Here is a 26,161-nt window from a genome sequence, read left to right as displayed (position 1 = left end):
GCTCTTCCAAAGTGATAAATCCGACCATCTTTTCGACACCTTCACAGCAAGGCAGAAGTATAACATAGTCAACTACAGGACGTTATTGAACTGATAAGCTTTACTGCTCTACTCTTCCATATTCTGCAGCATGTTTCTACAGTAACAACACACAACTGCACCCAAAAAAAATCTCATTCAGGACAGAACAGGTCTTTGAGACTCCTGCTGACGATGGAGCTTTACAATGAATCAGAATAAAACTGCACCTGATCATTTTGCCGGATCAAAAGGTCAAAGTTTAACACACCAACAGGGTGTATCACATGCACATACATAAGAGATAAAATATCAAACTTTAACCCAGGTCTGCTTTCATTAGGAGGAATAAAAATAAAAACATAAGTGTACCCCACATAAAAATTGTGATAAATGCATAAATATAATCAGGTCAAATTCCTATTTTTTACATGACCTTAAATTTAACAGTTCTACCTTAGAAATGGAATATATTCTAGAAGACATACCTTATTGAATTTACAGGTATGCTCTCGTACTTTACAACCAGTAACATGCAGTCAGGGGAGGCAGGTGAGGCTGTGCCTCATCATTTAAAGAATAACATGTAAAATGAAAAAATAAATTAAATGGTTATATTTATCCAGTGATTTGGACTATAAAGTTATTTTCCTTTTAACTTCACCAGTTTTAGATAAGTTTTTTATTCAAAAATCGCTAAATTTTCACATTTGCTGTTCAAATACTGAGAAGAGACGTGCAGTGAGGCAGCAGCCAACCGTGCCTCACCTTGGATTGCGCAATCACTGGGCTAACTGTTGGAATGCTGTGCAGTAAGACTCTGTCTCACTGTCTCTCTCTGTATGTCGCTATTAAAATGGTCAAACACTTTAGCTGTATGAACTTAAATTCCATAGTTTAGCTGATGTACAGTGTTTCTGTCAACAGCTGTATGTGTGTTTAACATGTTTTGTTTGCTGAGCAATCACAAAACGGCTGCAAAAATGCATGAAGCACTCATTTCTCCTGCATCATGTTAGGGGGCACTCGTGATAATATTGTGCCAAAGATGATAGCCTGTTTAAATCGACTTTATCTTTGAATATTCTGGATTTATACTTTTTATTATGTTTCCATTTACTTATTGGGACATTGTGGATCTGGGCGGCTTTGCTTGAGCTGCTGCCCCCGCGACCCGACTCCGGATAAAGCGGAAGAAAATGGATGGATGGATGGATGGATGGAATGTATACACTGGACAGAAATGTGAATTTATGAAGAAGACCAGCTGGTATTCATTTGTTTGGAGACTTAATTGATATTTGGCCCCATTGTTTATATACAGGCCAGGTGCCTTGGGTACTGGTATGATGGCGAGCCAGGTCGAACCAACAGCAGAAACAATATTAACAACATCAGTCCATTGTGTGGTAGGAGGCGAACAGCTGACCTCTCCCCCTCTCATTCATTTTTTTTTATCTGCACATAAACTGTGCTGCACTTATGAACAATTTGCAAACTTTGCACACACAAACTCAGTACCTATGGACTTTTAAACTGCACTTTACTGCTGAAGTGGTAGATTTTGAGAAAAGATAATTGTGATTTTGCTATTGTCATTTTGGGATTGTTGTGACTTGCGTTTTTGAAGAAATATTATTATGAACTACAAAGTATCAGAACAAGTGCACTTGATTACTTAACAATTTGGTAAGAGAGAAAACTGACCCACCTTTCGTCAAAAAAGTGACAGCTGCCAATCAAAATCGACTGCGTCACTAAGCCCCGCCCCCTATATGACGTCATAGCCAATCAGAATTGATTATGTCACTATGTCCCGCCCCTAAGCCCCTCCCCTAGTCCCGCCTCCAAGCCCCGCCCCTTATGACGTCACAGCCAATCATAATCGATGACGTCACTATGCCCCGCCCTAAGCCCCGCCCCTGGTCCCACATCCAAGCCCCCGCCCCTTATGACTTCACATCCAATCAGAGTCGATGACGTCAGTATGTCCCGCCCCTAAGCCCCGCCCCCGGCTCCTCCCCTAGTTCCGCCCCTGGCTCCTCCCCTAGCCCCACCCCCCCAAGCTCCTCCCCTAACCCCGGCCAAGCACCGCCTCCAAGCCATACCTCCCCTCCCACCCAGGGTCTAATATTTTAATGTCATTTTATTTCATGAATTAAAGAATGATTAAAAATACCTAGATCTTTTTAATGTATTAAAGAATTAACTAATTCTGAAATAATTAAACATAAATCAGTGTCTATTATTTAATGCCCCTTTAATATTTTTAATTCTTAAATTATTACTTTTCCTTTTCTGTTTTTTAATTCGTAAATTAAAGAAGGGAAACAAATAGCCGTCTCTCGGCTGTAAGTCTTTGCAGCAAGACGGTCAAATACCCACACATAGAGCCGCTCGCGGAAACACGGCTGTAAAACCTGTTGCAGACGCTAACTGTGTCTGTGTGAGTGCGTGTGTGTGTGTGTGTGTGCGTGTGTGTGGCGGGACACCCGCTGAGCGGAGATGCTGCCCCGAGGTGATGAACCCGAAGAACAATAAACAATGCTCCTTATCACTCACGCCAGATGTTTTCTTTTAAGGTATTAGCCGATCGATCATGGGGCGCGGGACACCCGCTGATCGGAGATGCTGCCCAGAGGTGATGAAGGCGGAAAAAAAAACAGTTTCTTCTCCGTCACTCCCGGCAGGGTGGCTGGGTGTCAGGCCAGATGGTATTTTTAGAGCAAAAGGTGCCAGTAAGTGTTTTTCACAAAAAACCTCGTTTGAAAAACAATTTACCCTTTTCAACAATATTATAGGAAAGAACACAGGCTGTATAAGGTTTAGAATATGTGCTTTATTACATTCATTAAAGTCACACACACAGAGAAAAAAGCAATTGTTCATGTTTATTAAACACAGCATACGTGAAGGAAAACATTAAGAAAAAAGGTACTTGTTCCAGTTACCTGAAGAAAAAAGCATATGTTCATGGTTATTAAACACAAATTTGGTCCACTTACATGAAGAAAAAAGCATACGTCCATGTTTATTAAAGGGTAACCATCAGGCTGTCGCGGTAAATTAGCTGATAGATGATTATTGTGTCTCCAGCTGCGTATAATAAACTCAAGTCTGCTCAAAGCCACTTTTTTAAGGCAACAAGTTCGCATATTTTTTTGTAAAGTCAACTTATTATATTTTACACATTTTTGGATTCAAACATCAAATCCTTATCTCAACACTTCACGGTAACGTTCACATGCCAGCAGCTTGGATGTTAAGTCCTAAATCTAAACATTTTCTTTGCTCACTTGTATCACTGCAAGTTCCTGCTTTACCACCTCATTCTGACCAAGAAACATCTGAAGTGGGTCAAAAAAATAACTGAAAATGTTCTTGAAAGCAGCTTTCTCCTGGTTAGTTTTTAATACACCCTGAAGACATCAAGATTCTCTGATCAGATTTCTTGGGAGACTTTCCAAAAGGGAGACATCTATTGTTTTAATATGAAAATCAGCCGTCACCATTTTATGTCAAGTGTTCCCTGAAAATCACAGATAACTGAATGACAGAGAACTGAAGCAACAACTTTGAAGTTTCAAATAAAACAGGGTTCATCAGCATTTTCTGGTTTATCAGAATCTGAATCAGAACAGCTTTTAATGGCCAAGTATCCACAGAATACATGGAATTTGACTTTGGTTTGAGCCGCACTCTCTCTGTACACTGTAAATGCATGCTAACATACAAACGAATTAAGTTAACCAGACTCAGTTTTCAAGCTGTAGCTTCAAGAAAATTAAGTTGACCTGAATATGATGAATGAACAAAACTATTTTGAGAATTAAGCCGTCACTTGCTGGATGCTCACAGTAAATACATTACTGTAATTTATTTTTTTCAGTACAGCAAAATAAACAAGTTACTGTAATCTAGATTTTAAGTGTATTTGAGTACTGCACACTCGCAATAATTAAGGTAATCAAATCTGCTTCAAGACAACATAAATTACTTTGTAAGGGAGCAAGTTTGCATTTTTAATAAAGTCAACTTATTATTTTTTACAGTGTAAGGCATGTAGAAATACCCTAAACAGCGAATAATCCGCAGTAAAAATTGTACAACGTGTTTTTAAAAACCGCTTGTAATTATGAACAAACTAGTTTAGCTAACAACTGCTACAGAAAGGTGAACATTTATTAAAATGAATCTGAAATACACGAGTTGACCAACATCAGGAGGGTAAGAGTTCTAATGTTAAAACTCACTGTTGTTACTCCGCTGTTTTATGATTTGTAAAAAGCTGAACCAGGCACTTGAAAATTGCACATTTCCGACCAATTCTGTCAAAAAACATTAACAGCCTGGGAGCCGACACACTGCTGTCAGTGTGACAAGAGGAAAGTGTGTCATGTAGAATCTGTGCATTTGTTCAGAGCGTATAATTATAAATCTAAAGTCGTTTTAACGTGGATAAAGATTTAAACGCGGTTGTTTTGCAGAAGTTCCACTGAAAACACACAGAAGCTGTAATTTTTACAATTCACACGCCGTATCTTTGATAGAAACAGTCGGTGGTCATTTATTGAGAAATCTAACTGGCGGAGGGTTTTACGCTTTAAACGCTTATTTGGTTGTGAAAAGCTCCACAAAAACTTCTACTTTTCGAGCTGATGCTGACTGTTTGCATAAATTTTTGGCTGAGTGGGGAAACGTCTGACATTATATAGCCAATATGTTTTTTTTCTTACTTTACGGACCTTTAAAAACTTTAGTCATATTACTAAATCATTGTTTTTCTTTTTTTCTTACCTCATGAAGGCGACTCTCTCTCCGGCTCCCCGTGTCGTCTAATAACCCTCTGGGCTTCATTTGTCTTCTTCTTCTCGTTAAACCAGAATAAACTTTTTATGCATCGCAATTATTCTCTCTCAAAAACATTCATTAATACCAGTCCAAAATATCCTCGAACCTCCGGGCATCTTGCAGGAGCGACGGTCACGTCTCGCCACAAACTGAAAGAAAAGATGCGACTTATTAAATATTTAGCCTACACTTTAAAAAAAAACGTCATGATGTGATTTTTTTCTTCTTACCGTGTAACACGAGTCCGTCCCCGCGGCGCCCTGTTGACGGTTCGACAGACCTCCGTCGGTTATAACGCACCAGCTCCGCGTTATTAACCTGTATTTTTAATATAAATGAGATTTCAGAGGGTTTACTATCTCTGCTGCTGTGTCTGGGGGAAAAACTTGATTAAACAGCGTTAAATAAACTCCTAACAGAATATCCACAAACTGTAACACAGACCATACTTATTAATGAAATATTTACACTTTAAAAAGTTATGAGCTGATTTTCTTACGTCATAAAGGAGAGTCTGTCCCTGGTGCCTCGTGTCGTCTAAATGATCCTCCGGGGTTAATTTGTCAGGCCGAATTCTTCTGCTCCATCAGAATAAACTTTTCTCACAGTGGGGCTCTATATCTAACAAAAAAACAGGATCTTTTTTTTTTTTTTTTAAACAGAAGCATTTCTATCAAAAGATTACTTAAATCACTTGCCGTGAAAGACTTTCGCACTCTGAAGAAAAAGAAAACTTCATCCCGAGAGAATGAATGTCTGCTCCGGTCAGCGGCTGGAATGAAGGAAAAACACTGCAGCAGGAAGCGGGACAGAAAACTGGACCAGCCTCCAAAACAAGCTCATTACCCACAGGTATCAGGTTTTATGGTGGACCCAAAAAACACACGTAATCATCGATCAGGGGATTTAACCTGACACCTCGGACCGAGGGACACAGCAGGACCTCAAAAATATTGTTTCAAACGGGATCTGTGACGCTGGCCCGGTTTGTCAAAAGAGGTGCGACCTTTTGCGCTAAACACCCCAAATACACACACACAGGCACACACTTTTAAGAGCAAATATCCCCAGTGAAATAAACTAATGCAGGATGTGGTCGATGGTTGCCTTCTTAGGTGTGAAACCAGACTGCTGTGGTTGCTGAATGGCAAGTAACTGGAAGTGAATCCTGTTATGAAAATCCTTGCATGCATGTACATTTCAAACACCAGTTGGTTTACAGTTGACTGGAGAATCAGTCACAAGAACTCTGGCACCTGAAATGATAAACATTCAAATTGGAGGTTCAGCTTTATAGAAAAGCTTCAAGTAATCAGTCCAATGAGACAGTATAAGCGGTACCTATCAGGGCCAAGCCGCCATCTACCACTCCTGCAGTTGGACATGGTACAGGTTTGTTTGGAGGAATAAAGTGTTTTGATTCCTCTGTAAGCAAACTGGGGAGTCAGTAGCCCACAGATGAGTCTCCTGATCTAAGATTCCTCTGACAAATGTCTCCCTATCTACTCTCAGGGCAATCATAGCCTGTTTTACAGCTTCCATGACCCCTCAGAGTGACATTCAGAGTGCCCTCAGATATGAAACACCTTCTCCTGTGGACACTAGCAACTGCAGTACAATCCTCAGCAACTTTCACTATCTGAACAAGGAAAAACTCCCACAATTCATTGGCATCACCTATTTCAGTCCATGTTTGCAAGTGGTCTAGCCAGATTCCTTGTAGATTTGAGAGAGAGAATCTTGAATCCTTGGCATATTTAATCTTGAGCACTGAGCACACAGGAGTCTACAAGACTTCAAGTGAACCCTCAAGGAAACCACAAAATCTGTAGTTAGAACTCACAAAATGGGCACTTCTGTAGACCCCACAGTTCTGCAGAAGTCTCCAGAATTATTCCATGAGAAATGGTTAATGGACTGCATTTATATAGCGCTTTTCCATCTGCATCAGATGCTCAAAGCACTTTACAATAATGCCTCACATTCACCCCAATGTCAGGGTGCTGCCACACAATGCGCTGCACATAAAAAGTCTCGCTCATTGAGGCATCACGGAACGTAGACTGAGACAACTAACATAACACAAAGAGAATGTTTGAGTGTAATCCTCAGCTTCAAAATATGCTCACTGACAGGTGTGACATCGAACACCATTGGAAGGAAGACACTGGGCTGCCACAGCAGCTGCCACTGGCTCAGTATGCTAACCATGTTGGTGAAGAAACGAAAAGGTGTACCCACCCACTGAGATCTGGCCATTTCAAGGTTGCAGCTGAGGCAGCACAGAAGCTCCACTGGAACAAAACCAAAATGTTTGCCAATCATTTCTCTATAACAGAACATCAATAAAGTCTTGGTATTTTTTAATAAATGATCTATAATTCTTCAAGGCACTTGGCGAATGTGGCCAGAGACTGATGTCTGATGTCATTACTACAGTGTTGATTTTAAACTGCATTTTTATGTTGATATTATTCAACTGTCCAACATAGTTAAATCACTGTATCTTGGTTTTAATAGATGTTTACAACTGGATTGTGCAACACAGGAAAAAGAAATGACATATCACAATCAACAGTGATCTTCCAGGCCACCAGGATCTTGCGATTAGCAACAAGTCAAGTTTATATGTCTTTATTTTATGTTACAGTCATTGTGCATGTAGGAACATGCCCACATGGTAAAAGATAAGAGGTTGACTGGTCCTCGCCTGAATCTATCAGAACCCAAAATTTCAGAACTGAATATGCAGCAGTTTTTACAGAGTTAGGGAAATTTCACGGCCCAACTGAGAAACTGAATGGGGCTGCAAGGCAGGCACAGGAGTGTGTGTATGTCTTTGCAACAGTATATTATTAATCAGATCAGACGACAAATGTGTATATGTGTGTGTGTGTGGGGGGGGGGGTTGAAACATTATCTAGTGCTGATAATTAAGCCTTTTAACTTTTGCACTTTTAAAGGTGTACTAACTGGAACTATTTAAATGAATCAATGAACAGTGCAAAGATGTGTGACTTAATCATGCAATCGCTGAATGAACGTTGCCTCTAATACAGCTCCGGGAAGCTGTTGACATCGACAATGAATTCAATTCAAGTCATGTATAGAGCACCACATCAAAATAATACATGTAGTGGCTGCTCCAACACACCACAAACTAAGACATAAACCTTACCCACCCGCTGAGCAAATACACAAGCAACAATTAATTGATCTTGTATGTGGTACACTACTTCGTTGACTTCATGGTCAGTGAGGTAAGAACACCAAGTCAGCATCTGCTGATAGAGATTCAGTGTTTTTTCACAAGAAAAATATAGCATAAACAACATTTTTAACCTTTGTCCTCTGCCTTTCCACACACAGAGTGAAACTAGCGCAGCATACACTAGTTTCACACCCTCCACCTCCCTTCATCTCTCACTTTCACATGAATTTTCTGAAAAGCACAGTGTCTTACTTTCCTCTCCTGGGTAGAAAAGGTTTAGCCCTCTCTTTCACCCTTTTCCGTTTATGATCTCATTTGACTGTTTAAAGTTTTGACTTGAAGAAAATGTTTCATCTCTCAGTTTCAAATGGTCTGCAACAGAGAGGACTATGTTCTGTTCATATGTGTGGCGCAAAGAGAGAGAACATCATTATCATTATCTACTCCCTAAACTACTCACGCACACACACAAACATGCAGAAAAACCTCCATCTGTCAGGCAAATTTTGTATTCTTTATTTCCTTTTGGATTAAGAAGAAATTAGGATTAGTAGAGGAAAGATAACCAATGGGAGTTTTGCGGCTTGAAACCAAAAGTGTCCTGCAAAACAATTAAAATAATTTCAGTAGCTACACTTTGCACTACTTAAACTGAACAAAATGCATTTGTGTGTTCTCTGGTTACTCTGAAATCATAACTAATTTGCTGCTGCTGTTCTTTGCTGTAAATGCAAACTCCATACTCACCACTCCATCTGTTTCAGGTTAAGGCTCCCAGCAGTTCAGTAGGTATAAACTGTTTGCTTTCCTAAAAGGATTTCTTTTGATTATTTACATGTTTCAGGTGGAGCACAATGGATTTTACCATTTCCTGGTGGGCTAAAGCAAACCTTACCATGGCTGTGAGTCACAATGGGGTCAGACTATTAGCTAGTGCTTCATGTACGTCTGTGCAACAAATGGTTGAATTTTGGGCGACCTCTTTGTAAGACTAATGCAGCAATAATCTTTATAGAACGTTAAGATGAGGACTTTCATTGCTTTGTTCCGAAACGACTGAAGGAAAGGCTGAGTTTTAACAGCAGTGCAAATAAAAGAACATGAAAATAAAGCAGTATGGACTTTAGAGCTGGAACAATTCAGCAATTAACTGTCTACAAACAGAAAAAAAATGATGTGGCTAATTTATTAAGGAAAATTTGTCAACTTTGTACTGCTATGCTTTCTCAAAAATTACTTTCCTTTTATCTGTATTCAACATTTTTTAACTGAACTGGTTTGATTTTGTGACAGCTGATGATATGTTTTTTGGTGCTTTCTTGGCAATTCATACATTTTACAAAAAAAGATGATTTTACATCGAACATAACTTAATTGCAGCCCTATTATTATTTTCTCGGACCAGCAGCATTGTGTTACATATTGTACCTATTACTGGACTGATACAAATAATGCTGTGGAAATGTTGGGCTTTACTTTAGACAGCAAGAGGTTCACAGAAACCCAAACTGAGGAAGGGTTCCAAGGGCCCCCCAACCACCGCACCCACATCACAAGCACATTAGTGCCGCCTCACCCACACATCACTGACAACTTCACCTACACAACACACTGCAATCACAGCAAAAGGCCAACAGGAAATCAAGATGTCTGAAAAATGGGCTGGAGCTTCAGAAGGAGAGAAACACAATCGGAAGCCAGTGGGGGTTTGAGTGGGAGAGGCTGTGGAAGTGGAGGCTTCAAAGACTCCTATCAGCTGACGGAAGATTGGTGTATGTGTGTGTGTCTGCTTGCAGACACACACACACACACACACCTGTAAATTTAAATGGGCACCTTCGCTTTTTGCAAACTTGTTCCATAGTTTCCAGATTACAAGTCTCTTTTTTTTTTTAAACTAGTTTGGGAGGTCCTGCAACCTATACTCCAGTGCGACTTTTACTCGTATACCAAAAAAAGGAAAAAAAAAAAAAAGAAAATCACTCACTTGTCTTCAACCGCTTACTCCAATTAGGGGCTCCAAGATGGGATCGTTGGGGGGTGGAGCCTATACCAGCAGTAACAGGGCGTGCGGCAGGGGGCACCCTGGATAGGACGCCAGTCTGTCGCAGGGCCATATATAGACAGACACACACATTAACATTCGCACGAACACCTACGAACAATTTAAAGTTTCCAATCTACGTAACCTACATGTCTGGATGTGGGAGGAAGCCGGATCACCCAGAGGGAACCCATGCAAACACGGGGAGAACATACACACTCCACAGGTGGGACTCAATCTGTGACCTTCTTGCTGTGAGGCAAGGTTCTGCTAACCACTAATCCACTGTGCTGCCCCCCCAAAAAATCAAGCATTTATTATTACTAATATTAATTATTATAATAACAATTTATATGAGGCACTATACAAAAACTCCAATAATGAAAGAACAAATACCGATGACAAAAAGTACAGGGCACAAAATTTACAAAAAATAAAAAAATTAAAGAGCAGATAATACAAATAAAAAGGTGTGGTTTATTTTCTGAAAATACGCTACACCTGTGAATCGGTGAATGTACTTCCAATGTTTGCACACGCATTTATGTGTGGGAGGGAATTTGTTAACACCCCATTTACACAAAGTCCACAACCCAGTTGCGATTGAAATACGGCCTCTGCTCGCTGTCACTCTCACTAGTGTTGCAGGCTGGTCGCAATGGGGTCTCCATGGTCAGAAAAAAGATCTACCTTGGTGGCCATCACTCCCCATCAGACTCCAACAGGTCCGTGGGCTCTCTGAAATAGACCATCAACAGCCGGACCACATGGAGTGTCACCTTAGCATCCTGCGAGAACCATCTGAACATCTTTGTCAGCAGTTTTGCTCGAAAGTATTCCACAATAGCTCTTCATATTCTTCCACGGTGAGTTCCAGGAGACGCAGCGCATGAAGGTTTGTGAGAAGCTCAAAACGAGAATAGGTGCCCCTCTTTTGGCTGAATTTTGACTTTTAAGGGGTGAACTTTCCGTTTATGTAGTGACGGAGTTGCTGATTGATGAAAGTAATCCCTTATTTAATAAATGTTATAATTAATCATGTAAGTCTCTTTTTTTCCATAGAATTTGTATTGCTGCACCTTAGTTAACTACATCATTTCAATAGGCTATATGTTGTATAGAATAAAGAATACGCATTAAAATTGCTAATCAAGGTTATAGTAAAGACACTGCTTAATCGGCTGTCATGAATACTGACAAGGTATCATAAAGGTAATGGTCGAAGTGAGGATTTGTAAATGTTGCCTCAAACGTCCACACAGTAATTCAGATATGGCGAAACAAGTGAATGATATAAAATATGTAGAGCTTTGTAATTCAATAAATATTTTTGCTTTGTTGAGGATACTAGAAATATTTTTAGATATTTTAGCTTGAACATGTTTTATGTGAGGGACAATATTTAAACGCGTGCATACGCGATAAAACTTTAAAGGTATGATCGGGAGGCCGCTCTCAACACATCCGGTCCATTTTCAGGCAAAAAAAACATTAAAAAATTTTAGGATCAAAGATTAACACGAGCCGTGACAATTTTTAAACGCGTCCACACGCGGTAAAACTTTAAAGGTATGATTGGGAGAGCGTTCTCAACACACCAGAAGCATTTTTTCACAAAAAAACGCGCATAAAAAATTCAAGGTCAAAGGTCAACGCTTCTTTCTGCGCTTAATAACGACATTTTAAATTATCCAAACGCGGTAAAACTTTAAAGGTATGATCGGAAGGCCGCTCTCACACATCCAACCCATTTTCAGGTGAAAAAAAAACATTTAAAAAATTTAGGATCAAAGATTAACACTTCTTTCTGTACTTAATAACAATGTTTTAAAGCGTGCAAACGTGATAAAACTTTAAAAGGTATGATCGGGAGGTTGTCCCAAGACAGGGGTTACATTTTCACGTGAAAAAACATAAAAAAAAAATTAGGATCAAAGGTTAACACAAGCTGTCACAGCATTTAAAAGTGTGCGAAGGTCCTTGTAGCTGGATACAGGAGGTATTACCCCTTTTCTTAAGGCAATTACGATATCTTTTCACAAAATCAGAAACCAGATCATGGTTTGCGATAGTATTTTCTGTGTATAAAGACAGCACATCTTGGTATGACGCCCCGGTGGCGCTGATATATATTTAATACACGCAGTGACCTTTATTTTATTTGTAAATATTCACAAAACGGAAACATGGAAATAGAAATGGGAAAAAATATGAGTATGTACATATGTATGTACGGATATATTTAAATCTCTTTGGTGTTAAAGATATGTAGATGTTTTGTTCATGTGGTTTCTGACATGTCTGAAATAAGACAGGCTGAAGCCGGGAAAACTAATTCTCCTGTGAGTAGCGTTTTATTCTTTTAGTGCAACTATTATAAGGTCCACTATTTCTGTATTATCCGTCATGACTTTGCTATCCATCCACTTTTTTTCATAGTATGGGACCACTACACGCGCGGGTCTGGGGATATTTGCTCTTAAAAGTGTGTGCCTGTGTGTGTGTATTTGGGGTGTTTAGCGCAAAAGGTCGCACCTCTTTTGACAAACCGGGCCAGCGTCACAGGTCCCGTTTGAAGCAATATTTTTGAGGTTCTGCTGTGTCCCTCGGTCCAAGGTGTCAGGCTAAATCCCCTGATCGATGATTACGTGTGTTTTTTGGGTCCACCATAAAACCTGATACCTGTGGGTAATGAGCTTGTTTTGGAGGCTGGTCCAGTTTTCCTGTCCCGCCTCCTGCTGCAGTGTTTTTCCTTCATTCCAGCCGCTGACCGGAGCAGACATTCATTCTCTCGGGATGAAGTTTTCTTTTTCTTCAGAGTGCGAAAGTCTTTCACGGCAAGTGATTTAAGTAATCTTTTGATAGAAATGCTTCTGTTTTTTTTTAAAAAAAAGATCCTCGGCGGTAAAAACATTTTTTTAAATGATGTTTTTTTGTTAGATATAGAGCACCACGGTGAGAAAAGTTTATTCTGATGGAGCAGAAGAATTCGGCCTGACAAATTAACCCCAGAGGATCATTTAGACGACACGACGCACCAGGGACAGACTCTCCTTTATGACGTAAGAAAATCAGCTCATAACTTTTTAAAGTGTAAATATTTCATTAATAAGTATGGTCTGTGTTACAGTTTGTGGATATTCTGTTAGGAGTTTATTTAACGCTGTTTAATCAAGTTTTTTCCCCCAGACACAGCAGCAGAGATAGTAAACCCTCTGAAATCTCATTTATATTAAAAATACAGGTTAATAACGCGGAGCTGGTGTGTTATAACCGACGGAGGTCTGTCGAACCGTCAACAGGGCGCCGCGGGGACGGACTCGTGTTACACGGTAAGAAGAAAAAAATCACATCATGACGTTTTTTTTTTAAAGTGTAGGCTAAATATTTAATAAGTCGCATCTTTTCTTTCAGTTTGTGGCGAGACGTGACCGTCGCTCCTGCAAGATGCCCGGAGGTTCGAGGATATTTTGGACTGGTATTAATGAATGTTTTTGACAGAGAATAATTGCGATGCATAAAAAGTTTATTCTGGTTTAACGAGAAGAAGAACACAAATTAAGCCCAGAGGGTTATTAGACGACACGGGGAGCCGGAGAGAGAGTCGCCTTCATGAGGTAAGAAAAAAAGAAAAACAGTGATTTAGTAATATGACTAAAGTTTTTAAAGGTCCGTAAAGTAAGAAAAAAAACATATTGGCTATATAATGTCAGACGTTTCCCCACTCAGCCAAAAATGTATGCAAACAGTCAGCATCAGCTCGAAAAGTATAAGTTTTTGTGGAGCTTTTCACAACCAAATAAGCGTTTAAAGCGTAAAACCCTCCGCCAGTTAGATTTCTCAATAAATGACCACCGACTGTTTCTATCAAAGATACGGCGTGTGAATTGTAAAAATTACAGCTTCTGTGTGTTTTCAGTGGAACTTCTGCAAAACAACCGCATTTAAATCTTTATCCACGTTAAAACGACTTGAGATTTATAATTATACGCTCTGAACAAATGCACAGATTCTACATGACACACTTTCCTCTTGTCACACTGACAGCAGTGTGTCGGCTCCCAGGCTGTTAATGTTTTTTGACAGAATTGGTCGGAAATGTGCAATTTTCAAGTGCCTGGTGCAGCTTTTTACAAATCATAAAACAGCGGAGTAACAACAGCGAGTTTTAACATTAGAACTCTTACCCTCCTGATGTTGGTCAACTCGTGTATTTCAGATTCATTTTAATAAATGTTCACCTTTCTGTAGCAGTTGTTAGCTAAACTAGTTTGTTCATAATTACAAGCGGTTTTTAAAAACACGTACAATTTTTACTGCGGATTATTCGCTGTTTAGGGTATTTCTACATGCCTTACACTGTAAAAAATAATAAGTTGACTTTACTAAAAATGCAAACTTGCTCCCTTACAAAGTAATTTATGTTGTCTTGAAGCAGATTTGATTACCTTAATTATTGCGAGTGTGCAGTACTCAAATACACTTAAAATCTAGATTACAGTAACTTGTTTATTTTGCTGTACTGAAAAAAATAAATTACAGTAATGTATTTACTGTGAGCATCCAGCAAGTGACGGCTTAATTCTCAAAATAGTTTTGTTCATTCATCATATTCAGGTCAACTTAATTTTCTTGAAGCTACAGCTTGAAAACTGAGTCTGGTTAACTTAATTCGTTTGTATGTTAGCATGCATTTACAGTGTACAGAGAGAGTGCGGCTCAAACCAAAGTCAAATTCCATGTATTCTGTGGATACTTGGCCATTAAAAGCTGTTCTGATTCAGATTCTGATAAACCAGAAAATGCTGATGAACCCTGTTTTATTTGAAACTTCAAAGTTGTTGCTTCAGTTCTCTGTCATTCAGTTATCTGTGATTTTCAGGGAACACTTGACATAAAATGCTGACGGCTGATTTTCATATTAAAACAATAGATGTCTCCCTTTTGGAAAGTCTCCCAAGAAATGTGATCGCTGAATCTTGATGTCTTCAGGGTGTATTAAAAACTAACCAGGAGAAAGCTGCTTTCAAGAACAGTTTCAGTTATTTTTTGACCCACTTCAGATGTTTCTTGGTCAGAATGAGGTGGTAAAGCAGGAACTTGCAGTGATACAAGTGAGCAAAGAAAATGTTTAGATTTAGGACTTAACATCCAAGCTGCTGGCATGTGAACGTTACCGTGAAGTGTTGAGATAAGGATTTGATGTTTGAATCCCAAAATGTGTAAAATATAATAAGTTGACTTTACAAAAAAATATGCGAACTTGTTGCCTTAAAAAAGTGGCTTTGAGCAGACTTGAGTTTATTATACGCAGCTGGAGACATAATAATCATCTATCAGCTAATTTACCGCGACAGCCTGATGGTTACCCTTTAATAAACATGGACGTATGCTTTTTTCTTCATGTAAGTGGACCAAATTTGTGTTTAATAACCATGAACATATGCTTTTTTCTTCAGGTAACTGGAACAAATACCTTTTTTCTTAATGTTTTCCTTCACGTATGCTGTGTTTAATAAACATGAACGTATACTTTTTTCTTCATGTAAGTGGACCAAATTTGTGTTTAATAACCATGAACATATGCTTTTTTCTTCAGGTAACTGGAACAAATACCTTTTTTCTTAATGTTTTCCTTCACGTATGTTGTGTTTAATAAACATGAACGTATACTTTTTTCTTCAGGTAACTGGAACAAGTACTTTTTTCTTAATGTTTTCCTTCACGTATGTTGTGTTTAATAAACATGAACGTATACTTTTTTCTTCATGTAAGTGGACCAAATACTTTTTTCTTAATGTTTTCCTTCACGTATGCTGTGTTTAATAAACATGAACAATTGCTTTTTTCTCTGTGTGTGACTTTAATGAATGTAATAAAGCATATATTCTAAACCTTATACAGCCTGTGTTCTTTCCTATAATATTGTTGAAAAGGGTAAATTGTTTTTCAAACGAGGTTTTTTGTGAAAAACACTTACTGGCACCTTTTGCTCTAAAAATACCATCTGGCCTGACACCCAGCCACCCTGCCGGGAGTGACGGAGAAGAAACTGTTTTTTTTCCGCCTTCATCACCTCTGGGCAGCATCTCCGATCAGCGGGTGTCCCGCGCCCCATGATCGATCGGCTAATATCTTAAAAGAAAACATCTGGCGTGAGTGATAAGGAGCATTGTTTATTGTTCTTCGGGTTCATCACCTCGGGGCAGCATCTCCGCTCAGCGGGTGTCCCGCCACACACACACACACGCACACACACACACACGCACTCACACAGACACAGTTAGCGTCTGCAACAGGTTTTACAGCCGTGTTTCCGCGAGCGGCTCTATGCTTGGGTATTTGACCGTCTTGCTGCAAAGACTTACAGCCGAGAGACGGCTATTTGTTTCCCTTCTTTAATTTACGAATTAAAAAACAGAAAAGGAAACGTAATAATTTAAGAATTAAAAATATTAAAGGGGCATTAAATAATAGACACTGATTTATGTTTAATTATTTCAGAATTAGTTAATTCTTTAATACATTAAAAAGATCTAGGTATTTTTAATCATTCTTTAATTCATGAAATAAAATGACATTAAAATATTAGACCCTGGGTGGGAGGGGAGGTATGGCTTGGAGGCGGTGCTTGGCCGGGGTTAGGGGAGGAGCTTGGGGGGGTGGGGCTAGGGGAGGAGCCAGGGGCGGAACTAGGGGAGGAGCCGGGGCGGGGCTTAGGGGCGGGACATACTGACGTCATCGACTCTGATTGGATGTGACGTCATAAGGGGCGGGGGCTTGGATGTGGGACCAGGGGCGGGGCTTAGGGCGGGGCATAGTGACATCATCGATTATGATTGGCTGTGACGTCATAAGGGGCGGGGCTTGGAGGCGGGACTAGGGGAGGGGCTTAGGGGCGGGACATAGTGACATCATCAATTCTGATTGGCTATGACGTCATATAGGGGGCGGGGCTTAGTGACGTAGTCGATTTTGATTGGCAGCTGTCACTTTTTTGACGAAAGGTGGGTCAGTTTTCTCTCTTTGGTAACATAAACAGTGGTTAAACTTGTGTAAAACCCCGGGTAACAGTTTTCTATATTTTTTTTTCCCTGAAACTTCTCAATGTCTTTGAGATACTTATTTTCTGCAGAATTGTATATATTGTAAATATCACCTTTTGCACAATAAAAAGGCAACAGCCACATAAAAAAATACTCTTGTCCTTGCTTCATTATACTGCAGTGCACCTCCCAGGCTGAATCTGGCCCATTATCATGACACCAAATTGACAAAACTTTCTTTCTCTGGCAGTATTATCCATACTTGCTACACTAGCAAACTGCAACTCTAATGTTAAGAGAGATTAACCTTCTTACAACAGGGTTAATGTGTGTACCAGAGGTGGGACAAAGTCACCGTCAAGTCATTCTCAAGTCATGAATCGTCAAGTCTCAAGTCAGCTTGCAAACAACTGGTGGTCATTATGTCTTGAGACTTGACTTGGGACTTGCTGATTCATGACTTGAAAGTGACTTGATGCTGACTTTGTCCCACCTCTGGTGTGTACATGTACATTTGTCACGTGTACCGTACCTGTGACATCTGTGTGGCGGTGTTACCACGGGCTCCCAGCAACACCATGGACAGAGCTGAAGAGATGCTAAAGGGGGAGAAAAATACATTTTCGGATTCGTTGTCCTTGCTCAGCTTTTTGAACAAAGCCAGGGAAAAGGCAGTGTTGGCTTTGGATACTGAAGTTTCCATGATGCTTAAAAAAGAAGACAGAACATTCCATTTTAACAAGCAGCTTCATCATACAGCTGGGAAAACAACACAAAAAAAAGTTCAATACTGAAAACCTGCATAAATAAATTATTGGTCAGAGTTAATGAGCTGTGGGTGGAGCATGGAGAGTAAAAAAACATACAGGGCAAACGCCCCCCAGGAGCAGATTTGGACGGCCCTGCGACAGAAGAAGCAAGTGCCTTCTTGCAGAGGGAGGGGTCTCAAGAATGAAGGAGAGGCATCCAGAGCAATGTTTTATCCAGTTTTTCCTGAAGAGCCACTTTGGAAAAAAGTACCACCATTCATTTGACAAAAATATAAGTCTCGCACCATACAGACTTTACATGTTAAGGAGGACAGGATCCAAATTAACACCAAGGAATTAATGAGCTTTGTCCAAAAAGAAGCTCTAAATCAAAACTAATGATCTGATGAAAGATTTAGAGTCATCCAACTTTAAAAGAGCTGCTGTGTGGGCCGCCTGAAGAGGAGGTACTGCTGGCTCACCACCAGAGGGCGCCCTGCCTGTTGTCAGGTTTCAGGCACCAGAGGGCACAGTTGTCGGAGGAGTCCACCAGGTGCACAGAGCTGACAGCTCTCACACATCATCATCATCTTCATCACCATCTATAAAAGCCTGGGAGAGACATTACACTGTGCCGAGTTATCAGCTTACCCTATAGGTAAACCTACTCAGCCACTTTGTGCCGTTCACACATTCATTGCTACTGAAATTTTTGCAGTCGTAACCTTTAGTATACTTGCAGCTTGGAGCTGGGTTTGTGGAGATTTGGAGGAGCTGGCGTTTCCGCTCCTCACTTTTCTTATTCTAAGTATAACTATTGGTACTGCATGTTCTCAGTTTTTCCTGCTCTCTGGGAGTGGTGGATTTTTCCCTCAGGAGAGGAACTGTGTTTTTTGCTGACTGTTTGCTGGGTGTACCCACACCCATATTTAACCTGTGTCTGTTCCTGCCAGCAGTACCGGATCTGACAGCCGGAAGCGGTGGCCACCTGGGGACTCGGGACTTGGCGGCTCCGGCGTATTGCAGGTCTCCGTTGGCTGTGGAACATCGTGGGTCCCGGCTCTTCTCTGGTTAGGCGTCTCCTACCCTCGGGCCTGCCCACGCGTCACTGTGTTTTGGGATTGACAGACTAAAAGCATATTTGGTTGTTTATGCACATTTGCAGAATAAATTGTTATTTATTCGGACATCCTATTGGCCGTTCATTCACGCCCCCTGACGTGGGTCCGTGTACTTCACTTTCCCAACAGGATAACTCGGCCACGTCATGGACTCCAAGGGGCGTTTTCCACCAGTTGAACCACCAATGGAAATGCAAGGTGCGCAGGCTCCACCAGGAGGTGAGTTGGGTGAGCTGCAGCACATACTCACCAACCTTATTGCTCGGTCGGATCTACTGACCGAGCAGGATATTCACCTCACCCGTAGGATGGAGGCTCTCACCGCTCAGGTGGAGGCGTGCGCATCAGGTGCGGCTGCAGCCACTCCTCCTGCGGAACTGTCGCTACATATTGAAAATCCAGTGGTAGTTCAAAGGTCTCCCCCCCCCGTCATCCGAAGCTTACATCAGCCCCCCGGAACCGTACGGGGGTTGTGTTGAAACGTGCAAAGACTTCTTGATGCAGTGCACGCTCGTTTTTTCACAACGCCCAGTGATGTACATGTCAGACCACAGCCGGGTGGCTTATGTGATTAATTTGCTTCGGGGCAAGGCACGTGCCTGGGCTGCGGCGTTCTGGGAGCAGAACTCATGGCTCCTGTCGACGTACACTGGGTTTATCAGGGAGTTTCGACAGGTGTTTGATCATCCTAACAGAGGCAATTCCGCTTCAAATGTGCTACTGTCAATCCGACAGGGGCGCCATAGTGCAGCAAATATGCAGTCGCCTTCCGCGTTGCGGCAGCGAGGGCCAGCTGGAATTCAGTGGCACTCCGCGCCGCCTTTGTAAAGGGGCTGTCTCCGGCCCTAAAGGAGCACCTGGTGTGTAAAGATCAACTGTGGGATTTAGAAGGGCTGATAGATCTGGTTGTACGATTAGACAAATCGGTTACAAGAACACCGACGGGAGCGAGACAAAGGACGTGGCCAGGTGCGCGTCGTCCCTCCCCCTTCCAGGTCCGAAGCAGCCCCGCCCTCTCCCCGCTCCAAGGCCAGGGCTCTCCACGTGACACCAGCTCCCCCTGCTGACATTGCTATGGAAACAAGCAGGGCCAAAATGACAAAGGAGAAACAAAGGAGTCTGGCACATGGAGAGTGTGTTTTCTGCAGCTCGAATGAGCATGCGCAGAATAAGGGGCCCCAGGCGGTCAAACAACAAGACTCAATCTTAGAAACTGGGTTAAGAGTGAGTCATACAAACCACACGGGTGTCCCACGCAAATGCGCACGACTCCCAGTCACAATCCTCAGTGGGGATTTAACCCTTTCTGCACCAGCACTGATTGACACAGGGTCAGAAGGGAATCTACTGGACAGTAGATGGGCTAAGGAGGTAGGGCTCCCTCTGGTGGCCGTTCCTTCACCATTGAAGATGCGGGCACTAGATGGCACTCTCCTCCCAGTAATCACACACCAGACACAGCCTTTAACCTTGGTTGTCTCTGGTAATCACAGGGAGGAGATTGTGTTTTATGTGACACCTTCTACCTCCAGGATTATTTTGGGTTTTCCATGGATGGTTAAGCACAATCCCCGGATCAATTGGCCGTCTGGGGTTGTGGCTCAATGGAGTGAAACCTGCCACAGAGAGTGTTTAAGATCCTCGGTACCACCCGGTGAGGCTGCTAAAGAGGAGGTCCGAGTCCCCCCCAATCTTACAACGGTGCCGGCTGAGTATCAATGGAGACCTACATCCGGGACTCTTTAGCTGCCGGGCTAATCTGGAATTCTTCCTCCCCGTTGGGTGCAGGTTTCTTTTTTGTGGGCAAGGAGGACGGCGGACTCCGTCCATGCATTGATTATAGAGGGCTGAACAAGATCGTGCTTCGCAACCGATACCCGTTGCCTCTATTGGATTCAGTGTTCACGCCCCTGCATGGAGCCAAAATATTCACCAAATTGGACCTTCGTAACGCTTATCACCTGGTTCGGATCCGGAAGGGAGACGAATGGAAGACGGCATTTGACACCCCTTTAGGTCACTCTGAGTACCTGGTCATGCCGTTCGGCTTCACTAATGCCCCCACGACGTTCCAAGCCTTGGTTAATGATGTCTTGCGGGATTTCCTGCACCGATTCGTCTTCGTATATCTAGACGATATCCTCATCTTCTCCCCGGACCCTGAGACCCATGTTAAGCATGTACGTCAGGTCCTGCAGCGGTTATTGGAGAACCGGCTGTTTGTGAAGGGTGAGAAGTGCGAGTTCCACCGTACTTCTTTGTCCTTCCTGGGGTTCATCATCTCCTCCAACTCCGTTGCACCCGATCCGGCTAAGGTAGCAGCAGTGAGAGATTGGCCCCAACCGGCAAGCCGTAGGAAGCTGCAACAGTTCCTCGGCTTCGCAAATTTCTGCAGGAAGTTTATTAAGGGCTATAGCCAGGTTGTTGGTCCCCTTACTGCCCTGACCTCCACAAAAGTCCCCTTCACCTGGTCGGATCGGTGCAAAGCCACGTTTAGGGAGTTGAAAAAACGGTTTTCGACTGCACCAGTTCTGGTGCAGCCCGATCCTAACCGCCAGTTCATAGTTGAAGTGGATGCCTCTGACTCAGGGATAGGAGCCGTGCTGTCACAGAGCAGGGAGTCCGACAAGGTTCTCCACCCATGTGCCTACTTCTCCCGCAGGTTAACCCCCGCAGAATGGAACTACGACGTTGGCAATCGGGAACTCCTGGCGGTGAAAGAGGCCCTTGAGGAGTGGAGACACCTGCTGGAGGGAGCTGTGGTCCCATTTACTGTTCTCACTGACCATCGGCATCTGGAATACATCCAGACCGCCAAGCGTCTGAACCCCAGGCAAGCCCGTTGGTCACTGTTTTTCAGTTGGTTCAACTTCAAGATCACCTACCGCCCCGGGACTAAGAAACAGAGGTCTGACGCACTGTCCTGGGTGCACGAAGATGAAGTTGGACCTAAGCTGTTGGATCCACCTGATACCATCTTGCCGGAGTCCACTATCATCGCCACCATCACGTGGGACGTTGAGGAAGTGGTCAGGGAGGCCCTGACCCGACATCCAGATCCCGGTGGTGGACCACCAAACCGGCTGTACGTCCCACCAGATGCACGGACTGCAGTTTTGGACTTCTGTCGCGATTCCAAGCTCTCCTGCCATCTAGGGGTGCACAGAACTGTGGCAGTGGTCCGGTAGCAGTTCTGGTGGGCGTCAGTTGAAGCCGACACCCAGGATTACGTCCGGGCCTGTACAACTTGTGCCAGGGGCAAGGCTGATCACCAACCCGAAAAAGGACTCCTCCAGCCGCTTCCAGTGCCTCGTCACCCCTGGTCCCACATCGGCCTGGACTTCGTCACGGGCCTTCCTGCGTCCCAGGGAATGACCACCATCCTGACGACAGTGGACCGGTTTTCCTCCCGAAGCTCCCGACGGCCCAGGAGACCGCAGACCTCCTGATCCACCACGTCGTGCGTCTGCATGGTATCCCAACTGATATCATCTCGGATCGTGGTCCCCAGTTCTCTTCGCAAGTCTGGAGGAGTTTCTGTAGGGAACTGGGGGCCACTGCGAGCCTGTCATCCGGGTACCACCCCCAGACCAACGGCCAAGCAAAGCGGGCAAATCGAGATCTGGAACAGGCCCTGAGGTGTGTAGTTACATCCGCGCACCCGACGGCCTGGAGTCAACATCTGGCCTGGATCGAGTACGCCCATAATAGTCAGATCTCGTCAGTGACCGGCCTCTCCCCCTTTGAAGTCTGCCTGGGGTACCAGCCCCCATTGTTTCCAGCCGTGGAGGGAGAGGTCGAGGTCCCCTCGGTCCAGGCCCATCTCAGGAGATGCCGTCGGGTGTGGAAGACAGCCTGCTCTGCTCTCCTGAAGGCCTGGACGCGGGTGAAGAGCCATGCAGATCGCCGGCGAGCCCCGGCCCCAGCTTACCCGCTCGGGCAGGAGGTGTGGCTTTCGTCCAAGAACATCCCTCTGCAGACGGACTCACCCAAACTCACAGACCGGTTCATTGGACCATTCCCCATCATCAAGATCATCAGTCCCACCACAGTGAAGCTTAGACTCCCAGCTTCACTGCGGATCCATCCGGTCTTCCATGTGTCAAAGATCAAACCACACCACACCTCGGACCTCTGCCCCCCCGGACCAGTGCTGCCTCCTGCCCGCATCATTGACGGAGAGCCGGCCTGGACAGTACGGAAACTTCTGGACGTCTGTCGGAAGGGTCAGGGTTTCCAGTATCTGGTGGACTGGGAGGGTTACGGACCATAAGAGCGCTCCTGGGTGAAGAGGAGCTTCATCTTGGATCCCGTCCTCCTGGCTGACCTCTACCAGCGTCACCCCGACAAGCCGGGTCGGGTGCCAGGACGCGACCGTTGAGAGGGGGATCCTGTTGTGTGGGCCGCCCGAAGAGGAGGTACTGCTGGCTCACCACCAGAGGGCGCCCTGACTGTTGTCGGGTTTCAGGCACCAGAGGGCACAGTTGTCGGAGGAGTCGACCAGGTGCACGGAGCTGACAGCTGTCACACATAATCATCATCTTCATCACCATCTATAAAAGCCTGGGAGAGACATCACACTCTGCCGAGTTATCAGCTTACCCTATAGGTAAACCTACTCAGCCGCTTTGTGCCGTTCGCACATTCATTGCTACTGAAATCTTTGCAGTCGTAACCTTTAGTATACTTGCAGCTTGGAGCTGGGTTTGTGGAGATTTGGGGGAGCTAGCGTTTCCACTCCTCACTTTTCTTATTCTAAGTATAACTATTGGTACTGCACGTTCTCAGTTTTTCCTGCTCTCTGGGAGTGGTGGATTTTTCCCTCAGGAGAGGAACTGTGTTTTTTGTTGACTGTTTGCTGGGTGTACCCACACCCACATTTAACCTGTGTCTGTTCCTGCCAGCAGTACCAGATCTGACAGCTGGAAGCGGTGGCCACCTGGGGACTCGGGACTTGGCGGCTCCGGCGTATTGCAGGTCTCCGTTGGTGGTGGAACATCGTGGGTCCCGGCTCTTCTCTGGTTAGGCGTCTCCTACCCTCGGGCCTGCCCAAACGTCACTGTGTTTTGGGATTGACAGACTAAAAGCATATTTGGTTGTTTGTGCACATATGCAGAATAAATTATTTATTCGGACATCCTATTGGCCGTTCATTCACGCCCCCTGACGTGGGTCCTTGTACTTCACTTTCCCAACAAGAGCACCGTATCACTACAGCCAAGAAGGCCTTTGACCAAGGAAAAGGCATAAGAAGCCATACAGATTTACAGTTGATCAACAGGACAAAGGCTGAGGCTTAAATTTGAGGATTTTTTTTTTAAAGGACAACTGAGACAAAGAAAACTGACAGGTAAGGTTGAAGCAATGCCAACATTGTGGGTAACATAAAGGAATAAAGCTCCCTTTGCCATTCACAACATAAATTAAGGGATTCATGATGTACAACCAAACCAAAGGCTTCATGTTTATCTTTTGTACAGTCAGCCATAGCTGCCGCCTTCCTCCTCTTTCGGCTGCTCCCATTAGGGGTCGCCACAGCAGATCAACTGTTCCCATCTCATTCTGTCCTCTAACTTTCTCTATCACACCAACCACCTGCATGTCCCCCCTCAGCACATCCATAAACCTCCTCTTTGGCCTCCCTGTTCTCCACCTGCCAGGTGACTCCATCCTCAGCATCCTTCTCCCTATATACCCTGTGTCCCTCTTCTGCGCATGTCCAAACCATCTCAATCTCGCCTCTCTGACTTTGTCTCCAAACGGTCTGACTTGAGCCATCCCTCTGATGTGTTCTTTTCTAATCCTGTCCATCCACACCATTCCCAAAGAGAATTTCAACACCTCCAGCTCTGTCTCCTGTCTTTTTGTTAGCATCGTCTTTAAGCCGTACAACATAGCTGGTCTCACTACTGTCTTGTAAACTTTCCCCTTCACTCCTGCCACCTTTCTCCACCCTGCCTGCACTTGCTTCTTCATCTCTCTACCACACTCTCCATTACTTTAGACAGTTGACCCAAAGTATTTAAACTCATCCACTTTCACCACCTCTACTCCTTGTAGCTGCACTATTCCACCGGACTCCCTCTCAGTCACACACACGCACCCAGTCTTGCTCCTATTGTGTTTATTCATCTCAAACTAATTTCTTTTGACTCAGATTGACTACAGCAGATCTATTATTGATCTGTGGTTGTTATTGTGATCTTTCGAGTTGGACACCAGATGTTCTGCCCTACACAACTCCAGATGTGCAGTGAGAATGGGGCACAAGTAGCCTCAAACTCTGGACCTTCTACTTATTTAAATTAATTTTATTACCCCCAGCTCCATTCAAAAGCCACGCACCACGAAGTACACTTTCTTGGAAGTGGAGCGAATTAAGTAATTTGACACTATTTAATCAAAGAAGAGAAGCAACAACATGAAAACATCAGAAAGAAACTTTATCCAAACTGATTGTGTTGAAATAAACTACTGCAACAACGACTCATCATTATTAACACAAGTAACAAAAGACTAACGAAGCAGTGCTCAATTACTTACAGACACCGAGCTGACTGTTGTCTTTCGGAGGACTTTTTTGTCGACACAGGGAGACTTTAGTTTCTGCCACTGGAGAGTTGATGGTCGACACGCCCAAACACCTCTGGCAACTACACCTCCGCACTGTCACACGACTGCAGCCGAAAGGTTCCTAACTGGCTCTGACCATCGATTTCTATTTAATCCACCAGATGGCGGACGCAGCCTGAGAGCTCTTGCCAGGCAGCCGCTATCTGTCTGCATTTGCATAAGTAAGACAGAGGGGGAGAGCTGTTCCCAAGCATGTATTAATAACAAACCCTGTAGCATACAGACTGCACTGCCAGGTATGTCCTCGCATGTGCTCTTCTACTCTTGGAGCACACCATTTATAAAACATAGAAGGGGTGTCCCGTAACATCTCCCCTTTTATAGAGGGTTTTCAATCACGTGACCAATTTGCTGCAGGACAGGTGCCGTCTTCCATTATGGATTACAAGGAGGCTGACGCATGATAGAAAAATGGAGAGAATGTACGGTTATTACGATGCTTTAAATCCTCGAGGTAAAGCTATTTATCGTGATAGATGTATAGCAGT

General features: G+C 43.5%; 1 protein-coding gene across 1 annotated transcript in view; it reads right to left on the bottom strand.

The window, feature by feature from the left end:
* Positions 1–25,621, bottom strand: part of LOC117507765 (serpin B6-like) — a 175,328-nt gene extending 149,707 nt beyond the window's left edge. Inside the window, 2 exon segments of the mRNA XM_034167594.1 lie at positions 17,703–17,877; positions 25,584–25,621. Coding sequence (XP_034023485.1) covers positions 17,703–17,873 — 171 coding nt within the window. The 5' untranslated portion in view covers positions 17,874–17,877; positions 25,584–25,621.
* Between the last annotated feature and the right edge of the window lie 540 nt (positions 25,622–26,161).

The sequence above is a fragment of the Thalassophryne amazonica genome, chromosome 1 (genome assembly GCF_902500255.1).
Source record: "Thalassophryne amazonica chromosome 1, fThaAma1.1, whole genome shotgun sequence".
Classification (NCBI taxonomy): Eukaryota; Metazoa; Chordata; class Actinopteri; order Batrachoidiformes; family Batrachoididae; genus Thalassophryne; species Thalassophryne amazonica.
Note: the sequence above shows the minus strand (reverse complement) of the source record. Positions and strands in the feature narration are given on the sequence as shown.